Source organism: Salmo salar, chromosome 05 (assembly GCF_965601325.2).
Source record: "Salmo salar chromosome 05, fSalSal1, whole genome shotgun sequence".
In the NCBI taxonomy this organism is placed as follows: domain Eukaryota; kingdom Metazoa; phylum Chordata; class Actinopteri; order Salmoniformes; family Salmonidae; genus Salmo; species Salmo salar.
The window spans coordinates 52,067,053-52,077,541 of NC_138295.1; the positions used below are offsets into that span (position 1 = coordinate 52,067,053).

Consider the following 10,489-nt stretch of genomic DNA (forward strand, 5'->3'; position numbering starts at 1 on the left):
CATTTTTCATATTTTATTACACACTTTATAGCTTTGATTTCCTATAATTTATTTCTGACCTTCAGACATCATCACCGCTCCATTTAAACACATGGGATTCTCATAGTTAATTGTTACAGAGAAGTGACACGTAGGCTAATAATGAATGTATAGTATACTCTATGTTAGTACTCTGTGAAATAATTTAGAGATAGGAAATCATCCTGATAGCATCAGTTAGCATGAACAGGGTGCTGAAGGAGGATGGTACATAAAATCAGGGAAGAAGCTATTCCTAGTCTCAAATGATCATGTATTTTGTTCCTGTACCTAATAAGAGTATAGAAAGAACAAGATCTAACGTAATTCCCAGGTGGTCATCTTACTCTGTAATCTTTGTTTCTGCTTTCTCCACACTAAGACCCTTCATAAATGTCCAATTTCCTATTAATACATGTCACCCAAAACACACAAATGTGTATTGTTTAAAATGGAGCCACAAGACCCAGCAGAAAGAGAGAAGGGGAAGAAAACGGTCAATTGTGTTTCCACACACACAGCCAGCACCAACTCAGGTCATGAGAGTGACCTGCTTGACCGGCCTGGCCTGAAGTGAAACCACCATAGTGTCCTGTGACTGGACTTGTGTCCAGTTCACGAGTTCCCACCAGACCTGGGTTCAAATAGTGTTTGCTTTCTCTCAAATACTTTGATCTAGGGCTCTATTCAATCTGTAAAGCTGAAGCGTTCCAGATCCATGATAGAAATGTAAAGGTCACCGTGAATGCAGACTCCGCTGAAGCGGAAACATTGCCTTTTTAAATTTCAATCGCGCTGTAAAGCTGAACTTCTGCGGTGCGGAGTGAATAGAGCCCCGCGTTGTGTTCGATTGAGCCTGCTTGGAGTGTTGAAAGGGTGGTGGTGGCAGTTTTAGGACTATAGTTCCTTGTTGATTCCATTCCGCCAGGCAAGCTCAATCAAGCGCAGCTAAAGCATTTGAAAGAAGACATAATGCTGACTCAACACAGGTCTGCTTTGCACACACATCAAAATGCAACATCAAAATTCTGTTCGATGTGTGTTGAAGCCTGGCATTGTCTAACAAAACAACATCAGGACAGTTATGATACACTATCCATGCCTCAAAATAGACCAATGTTCTGTTCTCCCTAGTCGTTAACCCTTCACCTCTGGACAGAGGGTGTCTCAGTCAGGATAACACATGATGTGAATGCCCTGCAGAAGGACCAGAGGGAGTTGCAAAACAAAATCAGATGAGAGTTGGTCATTTACTGTACTGCTGTAGCCATACAGGATGGTCTCTGTAATGTTGGGAAACATGTTTGCCACATTAGGCTGTATACCTATTTAGTTACGCTACTCAGTACCTCAGCATCCTAGGCAATTGACTTGGCTGACTATACTTTTGAGTGAACGTGCCCAATGAGAGCAATTGAGAAAAAATTCCTCCAGGCAGACCATGGGCTCCTTCAACTGCACAGTCGAGGGTGAGTTATTTTGTCCTGCTTGGCAGACTCAACACTCTTACTGTGCTGATAATGAAGGAAAGAATAGTCAGAACAATGCCATGCAGCTTGGATCCCTTCCCAAAGACAGGAAAGAGCTAACTTAATGAGAGACCAATGAACTGTGTTACTGAGGATGGTTCACAATTCACAGCCAAACACTGCCTGACATCCACCTTAATCCCATGGCTATAGGTCGCATGAATCTGACCAACCATCCTGGATTACAAAAAGTCAATCTGAGAAAATGTTTTCGTAACTCTAGAACTTTATCAGACAAAAAGTAGAAGCCCTGCATGATAGGATAGGTTAAGCAAGGGTGGTGGGTGGGCAGAGGCAGAGATGGGTGGGCACGTGGGAGGGGATGTGGGAGGGATGGGGAGGGCTCAGGGAACAATCGGAGAGTTGTTTGTTTATTCGTAAAAATAATGAGTTTGTGGAATTCGGAGCAGCTTACATTTTGTAAAAATGCACACTAAAAACTTCAAAAATAATAAACAATATGTTTTCGGGAACTCCAGAACTTTATCAGCAGAAAACAGTTAAAAGTATACGCCCTGTATTAAAATCTTGTGAAACATAAATGTGACAAAGAATGCTGACAACAAATGTGCAGAGGTAAAGGATGTGTGTAGGATTATTATTTATGTTTTCTACAATGTTGATTTTGGGCTCTGTAACTCCCAGCACCAAAATTGTGATAAGCTTGGTAGTGTGGGTGTTAAAGATTGAGAGAAATGTTTTCTCTTTGGTAGCAGGTTCAGATGATAGATGCTCAGTAAACTGTGTCTACTGTACTGTAAGCATGCTCAAGTTTGAATGAATAAGCGTCAAACCAGGGTGAAAATAATTTGAGGAAATTTTCAGAAAAATAAATATCTGGCCTTAATTGAGTAGAGGAGGGGGGTTGAGATAGAAGGTGGAGGGGTGCTCGTTCTCTGCACCCAAATCAACTCCCATCTAATCAAGCTCCAGGCCAATCAGGTCCATTCATTTGACATCATGGAATTTATGCTGAACAAAAGCTACCATGCAGCCCCCCCCACTCTGAAGTCAAAAATCACAAGCTGCTGTCCGAAGCTGTCGTATGGTTGGCTAAGCTGGGCTACACACCCACCCTTCCAACCAGCAGGGAGGGCATAACCCTACTACCCCACCCTACCTCACTTCCACAGCCGCCCAGCTCCTCTCCCCCTCTCCAGCCTCTGTAGCCCAGGACATCGGCTCCCTGACTGGACCCCTGTGAACCAAAGTGCAGCGAAGCCCCCCCCCCCCCCCCCCCCCGAGTCACGTGATAGTCTGGTACAGTAGTTATACACACACAGCACCATCCCACTGTTATTTAACAGACAGACATCATCAGCAACCTGCACAAGGTCGCTCCAGAGCGTAGCGTATCAGCCCGGCAGCCTCACACACACACATATACTCTGTCAGAGGACCATCACATTGCGCTGTGGGACTCAAACACCGGCAGCCAACATCCATCAACTGCATCCTACTCTGTCCGACTGAGAGGAAGCTTACAGAGTCAGGTAGGCGCTTCCTGTCAGGTGTTTCGGTCAGGATTGGAAATGTGTCATTAGTAGATGAAGAACTCCTATATCATGTTTTGAGAAGAGTTGAGTTAGGTGTTGAATACCGTCATGTTACATGGCCATCTGAGGTTGAGGATCACTGGTAATGATATATAATGGGGTGGTATTTTTCCTGTTTGCTTCATGAGTTATAAAATCATCACTTTTATTTGACTGTCTTTTTATAGATTTTATTTGACACATGACAATTACTTTTCAGGTGTGCATAACTATCATTTATCAAGTTCACACGGTAATTGGGATGGACTAACAGAAGCATATTTGACTGTATTTGGAAAAGAAATGACATAACATTTTGGATTGAGAGATGCAACAAGTTGATCGGGTCTCTTCAAAGATAATTGAGGGACTTTGTATTTTTCTTACTTTACCGTACTGTACATCTTACCTAAGACGACATACCTCATAGGATTTAAATGTAAATTCCCGTTAAGTTCTATACCCCCTTTTCAAGCAATTAGTGGTACAGTACAGCATATCCAATATGCAGTTTGGTGTTTAGTTTTTCTTCTTCTAGCAAGTAATCTGTGTGAAATTAACTTAATTGCAATTATTTCCATGTCTTATTTTACAGTCAACAACAATACTGAAACTTTGCCAAGGGTTGCACAAGGAAGAAAAATATGAATGGTCTTTTTGTCACAATGATTATTCATGTAAAGTAGAAATGATGGCTGGAGATTGGTTATAGCTGTACAATACCAAACTAATTGAAATGCGTGAAATACCGTATGGATGATGTTAGAGCTTTTCCTTGAAAAACATGGGGTGGTTGAAATGCAATTGCCGTTGCATTGCATGTTAATGTCAAATGCAGATGAATGTACTTTCTCATCAGTCTTCATATCACTTTGTCTTTCTCTTGTATAACTGTCTGGGATACCTTTCATAAGAGGTGAAGGAAAAAAACGAAATCAGATGCTTTTAGCACCATCTACTGGTCTACTGGCAATGTACCGTATATTCAAATGCGTTTAACTAGTACCATAGGCCTAATTAAGATTTTTGTTGATTTCTACTGAAGATTTATTGTGAACGGTTAAACAAAAATGGCATAGTTCAAATACTTGTTTCATAAAACAGAGTTTGCCACACTGACGTGTGATTTTATAAATGTATTTATTTTGCCAAAAGTGCACTTCACAGCCAATCCTTCACTGTGAAGAAACATATGTTCACTCTAGGCTGCATCCATCTGGTTTTTGGCAAAAACAAAGCAAGTTGTAAGAGCTTGAGGAATCACCTGCTGTTCCTCTTAGGGGAAAATAGAAAAACAATTAGGTAATAATCCTTTATTATTGTAGAGTTTTTGTTATTGCATGGTTTCAATTGTATGCTAACGTGGGTAACTTTCTCTCATTAGACTGGTTCATATGTTCCAGCTACATAACGCAGCGTTGGACCCAATTACACAGCCCAACATTCATCTGAATCAGGAGACAATCGTTAGACCAGAGCAAACTAAAGCAAATGTTAGCTGACTGAATCCCTATGTGAGAAAAGGTTTGAGGCGTGATGTACTCCAAAACAAAGGATTGTCGACAACATTCCAGGTAAACGCTGCAGATGCCAACTCAATTGGAAATTACCTTTAAATGTCAAGCGCGCTGTAATCCGGTTATGGATTGAACCCCGGCCAAAATCGTGTAATGTCAAATGAACAATTAGAAAAGTTCAGCAGCACAATATGATTGTGACAACATCTATAGGCACAATACTAGAGGGTAGAACATATAGATAAACACATGTATCAATCTCTATGGGGTAAACACATTTAATGACTCTCCAAGGATTCAAGGCTGTTGGAGAGACGTGCTGAGAATATGGGACTGTGGGACAGGAAGAAGATTGAGCAAACAAGTCAACCCTGCTTTTCATGGGTTTTGGGTGTGTTGTCTTACAGTGAAGTCATAGACATTACAGATACACAAAGTGGTCAAAGTAGAATATACTGCATTTCCTTTGAGTTGGTTACTCAGGGGCACAGTAACAACTTGTTTCATCATCAGCCTTTTAGGTCAGTGCAAAAGGAAACCGGTACTGTTATAAATACACAGCTTCTTATGACTGGTGTGTAGTAGAGTACTTGGCAGCTGCCTCTATCTCTCTCTCTCTCTCTCTCTCTCTCTCTCTCTCTGTCTCTCTCTCTGTCTCTCGCTCTCCCTCTTTCTCTCACGCTACAGCCAACGTTTTCTGTTTAGGGGGGGCAGAGCCAAGGTCATATTTTCTAGGGGTGGAGGAGAGGGGGAGGGTACGGTAGTTGACCACTCCCCCTGCTGCTACTGCAACTTGCTCTTGTGCTCTAGGGGCAGCAGGGAGGCAGAGCTGCAGAGCACATGGCAAAATTATTTTTCTAACTAGGCTCCTTTAAATCCGGGGGATTACAGTGTCATAGACAAGAGGAGCCTGTGTACTTCCTGTTCTGTCAGTTGAATGGGATACACGGAAGTCGTGAGTGGGTGTGTGTGTGTGTGTGTGTGTGTGTATGTAAGAGCGATAAAGAGGGGGGTTGGAATATGAACTGAATGTACACATTTGCCGGCTGATGTAGTAATGCTCTGATCACAGTGGAGTGAGAAGTTACCCAAAAGAGAAGGAGATATAATAGGCAGTCCCACTCCGTCACAAGGTAAGATTATCATTCGTCTGAGTCTAAGGGGAATTAGAAAATAATTCCACAAGCCTCTGTAAATCCATCTGCTCCACACTGAAGCTGAGGCAGTTTGTTAATTAGGCAACATGGGATGGAGAAATAGTCTAACCAATAGTAATATTGGTTAGACTATTTCCTCATCACTCACATCCCATGTTGGCCTTATTAATAAATTGTCTCAGCTACAGTGCGGAGCAGATGGAATTATTATGTCTTCCGTGTAGGATGGATTCAAGCTGACGAAGAACCAGGAAGAGAGGAACTGAGTTACTGTGAGGGTGACTTATCAACAATTCAGTTACAGACGTTGAATTACAGGCAACTATGAATCAGCAGAAGTCACAATAACGCCCTCTTACCACATTGTACTTGCACAGAAAAGGATGACGTGTAGGTTCAGCCTGTGTGTATGGGGGCTGTTCTGAGACTAGTGAGTTTGTGTGTGAAAGGTCAGGTACTCTGTACCAGACTCAACATTTGGGGGGACGGGGACGGGGGGGGGACGGGGGGGGATGGGGGGAGGCTGCAGTCTGAGTCTTATGGTCACATTCTGTGTAGCAGACAGGCTGGCTTTTGTAACCAATGACAATATGGGTGAGAGGATACCAACACTTACACATAGGCTAACCTTGAGGAGAACCAAGGGAACTATGAAAATGTGTTCATATAATGTTGTCATTGTGCTGATGTTGCAGAGCTGAGAATGGGTATTTTGATTTAGTTCTGTGTTCTGTGTTCTGGTACAAGGAATAGTTTGTTGGTATGCCTTTCAACACCCCAACAAATATCAGTTCATGTTGTTCACTAGTTTGCTCCAAATGGGGGAAGGGTGGTTGGGTTGGAGGGTAATAAAGGAAATATATATTTTTTTAAAGATGTATTTATATATATGTATGTATATATATATATATATGTATGTATATATATATATATATATATATATATATTTGCAAAAAAATATATGTGGGATTGGAAGTGATGCAGACAATTGTATTGATTGAAGCTACAATCTATCTGCAATATTAAAGCTGATTTATACCCCCCCCCCCAAAAAAAATATACAAATAAAATATCAGTACATGATCAGTATTATGGCAATGTATGTTGTTGCATTTTAATCATGAAATTATGCATTGTTTGTGTGTTTCAGGTCCTTTATGCAAGTTGTTTACTGGCTGTGCCCCTGCCCTTCACCATGACTCTCCTAACCCACGTGCTGGCATGCCTCTTTGGCATGGGCTCCTGGGTGGCCATTAACGGGATATGGGTGGAGCTGCCCCTCATTGTGCCCGAAATCCCAGAGGGTTGGTACCTGCCCTCTTACCTCACTGTGCTCATCCAGATGGCCAACGTGGGGCCCCTTTTCGTCACCCTCATGCACCGCTTCCGCCCGGGGAAGCTGGACGAGCGGCCCGTCATCTACTCCATAGTGGGCCTGGGTGTGGTCGCTACCTTCCTCCTGGCCTTCTTCTGGAAGCACACGGTGCCCCTAGCGGGCGCTATGCATAGTGTCCCCCTCCTAGTGCTCTGTTTCCTACTCTCTGTGGTGGACTGCACCTCCTCGGTCACCTTCCTGCCCTTCATGATGCGCCTCGGGCCCCAGTACCTCACTACGTACTTTGTAGGGGAGGGCGTTAGTGGCTTGGTGCCTGCCGTAGTGGCTCTGGTGCAGGGGGTGGGGGTGGTTCACTGTCGGAATGCTACAGTGGCTCGCTTAGCCAATGGGACCTTAGGGATTAACTCCACGGTAGGGGCCAGTGGAGAGCTCCAGGCTCAATACCAGCCCGCTAACTTCTCGGCCCAGGTCTTCTTCCTCTTCCTCAGTGCCATGATGGTGGTGTGTCTGGCCGCCTTCGTCTTGCTCAACCACCACCCGGCCGTGGCCAGGGAGAGGAAGCGTGAGCACTACTTCAACAGAGGCCAGGCAGAGGAGAAGAGTGACCAAGCCCTGTCCCTGTCTCACAGACCTCAAGAGGAGAAGCCCATGATCAGTTCTCCGGATGGCCACCGGAGAGCCCGGCGGAGCTCCTTCGGGACGGGCTTCTACAGTGGGCCGGAGGTGACGTTCATCTTTGTGGTTCTGGCCTGGGTCAATGCCCTGACCAATGCAGTGCTGCCCTCAGTGCAGTCTTACTCCTGTCTGCCCTACGGGAACCAGGCCTACCATCTGGCGGCCACCATGGCAGCCGTGGCCAACCCCGTGGCCTGCTTCATCGCCATGTTCCTGCCCTTAAGGTAAACCCAACTCTGGATTAGCATAACTGACTGATGAATAATTTACTGAACTCTCACTTACAGACTCTCAGATCTATGCAGTCACCAGTGAAGGCTGTTGAAGGTATGGGGAGGAGTCATTGTAATGGCTGGGATAGAATGACTGGCAGTCACTGAATCAAGTTGAATTCTATAACAAAAATACAGAATAAACAGCATTAAATAACATTGTACTGTCTCATCCTAAAACATACAGTATTTCAATGGATCATTTAAATGATCCAAAGACCTTGCATTTTCCAACCCACTTCCTCAACTCACCTTTTTGCTCTACCTTGTCCTTTTTCAGGTCGTTGGTGCTGATTGGGCTTCTGACAATAGTTGGGACAGGGTTTGCTACTTACATCATGGCCATGGCTGCACTGAGCCCCTGTCCTCTACTGGTCCACAGCGCCTCAGGAACCGCACTCATAGTAAGGCTCTTTCTGTTATTACGTCAAGAAATAGAGAAAATACACGTGTTACGTTGCAAGGTTGCTGATAACATCTGAACACAACATTACTTCAATTTGATTTCATTGGGCCATTGAAAACGACATGTTTCTGAGTGAAAATGGGATGTTTGAGGTCAAACAAAGGCTTCCTAAACAACAGTAAACAATCAAACTCATGTCCATGCTATTCAGTATGCAGTTAATGATCCTCTAATATACTGTGAATATTGACACAATGCTAGTATTTTGTTTGTAATGTCTATCTACTCTCTGTTGTAGGTCATAGCCTGGGTGTTGTTTGTCCTGACCCTCTCCTATGTGAAGGTGATCATTGGGGTGATCCTTCGGGATGAGGGCCACAGCGCCCTCGTGTGGTGTGGAGCAGTAGTACAGCTTGGCTCCATGCTGGGCGCCCTGTCCATGTTTCCCTTGGTCAGTGTCTATGGACTCTTCAAATCAGGGGACCCTTGTAACACCATGTGCACAAAGTAGGGATCAAGATGTGGCTTACTGTTGAAACTCACTGTAGAAAACAAAAGTTGTTGGCACTGGAAATGTATATTTCATCATGTGAGTTTGCCTCTTTAAACTGATTTTGACGTATCTAGTCTGTTGCCAAAGCAATGAAATATCTCCCTATGGTTGCGGAAGGATCTCTTTGAAGCACATCCTCAGATTAGGAACTAAATGTCACCAAACACACACACACACACACACACACAGACAGACACACACACACACACACACACACATGTTTTCCGTTGAATAAAGTTGAAAAATATAGGGTCTTAATTTGATCACCTTGTTGCAAGATAGCTTTTTCTGCAATGCAGGAGCTTTAAAACGTGTAGTGTATTTGAGGTTTAAAAAAGGCTTCTGAAGTTTGCAATTTCCACTTTGACTTTTCAGACTTCATTTTCCCTTGCGAAAAATCTTTCATTCCCTACAAAAATTCCCATGAATTATAATCCACCTAATAATTCACATTTCCTGTTGCTGCAGGATTATTTTCCTGCTGTTGCAAAATGTAAAGTGTGGGAGGCCAACTGTTATTGTTACAAAGATGATGATATTTTATTGCTAAGCTTTTTAGAATTCTTCTTTAAAAGAAGATGAATGCCTTGTTTTACATGAAGGGTAATTAAGTATAGTGTTATAAAAGTGATGATTGGAATATGTTACTGGGACAAAACAGTGCCTTCATTTTGGAGTTTCTAGCACTGCAAATGTCAACCAAAAGGTCATTTCTGTTTATTCTTTACCAGTCTATGTTTTATGTCTTTTTTACATGCTTTGTATACGACCTTACTGCAGTTATAATGTAATGGACTGTAATTATGTGTGGCTCAAGTCAATTAAAATCTATACATGTATATGTTTTGTATTTCTCTACTAATTGCTGACCTCATTATCAACTTTCTGTAGTTTATTTATCACTAGCATGGGTATAAAGCATCAGCGTAATCGTAATCATACTTAGATCCTTCGCTTCCAGAATTTGACCAGTAGATGTCAGGCTAGGATAGTGGTAACACAAGCTGAGCGTGAGCTCTGAACAGAGCAGGGGTCCACATCCTGGCATACAGCTCAGACCTATGGATATCACATATGCCTTCAATCTGACAGGAAGATCTTATGGAAAAGTATTTAGCTATGAATATAACTTTTTTTAAAGTTTTTTTGTTGTTGCTTAACACTGCTTTCTTAAGCAAGCGTGTATAGTTCATTTTGTGTAGGTATGTTTCTGTTCATGTATTTACATTTGATAGATTATCGGTGTAGACTTACAGTATGGTTTAGGATTGAAAAAATGGATTGATATACATAACACATTTACTCACATTAATGTTACAATGAATATAGCCCTTTTATAATAAGGCCATATTCAAGATAATTTTATAAATATCACTGTATCACATTGATAGTGGTGAAGGATAATTGTTTCTATATTTTTAGGAGACCATACTTCTTTTCTTTTTTACATGACTCATTTTCTATTTGCCCTTCCTTCTGCTTTTTGAATGC

General features: G+C 42.6%; 1 protein-coding gene across 3 annotated transcripts; it reads left to right on the plus strand.

Moving 5' to 3' along the window:
* Positions 1-2,834: 2,834 nt before the first annotated feature.
* LOC106605066 (riboflavin transporter 2-like) lies at positions 2,835-9,837 on the plus strand. 3 transcript variants are annotated; one of them, XM_045718332.2, is made up of 5 exons: positions 5,454-5,732; positions 5,981-6,028; positions 6,907-7,991; positions 8,320-8,443; positions 8,744-9,837. In XM_045718332.2, exons 3-5 carry the CDS (start codon positions 6,952-6,954, stop codon positions 8,954-8,956), a joined length of 1,377 nt encoding a protein of 458 aa, XP_045574288.1. In that variant the 5' UTR covers positions 5,454-5,732; positions 5,981-6,028; positions 6,907-6,951; the 3' UTR covers positions 8,957-9,837. The 3 variants fall into 3 exon arrangements, with proteins under 3 accessions (XP_014055803.1, XP_045574288.1, XP_014055802.1); XM_014200328.3 differs by lacking the exons at positions 5,454-5,732; positions 5,981-6,028 and adding an exon at positions 2,835-3,040; XM_014200327.3 differs by lacking the exon at positions 5,981-6,028 and having other exon boundaries at positions 5,462-5,732.
* The last annotated feature ends 652 nt before the right edge of the window (positions 9,838-10,489 follow it).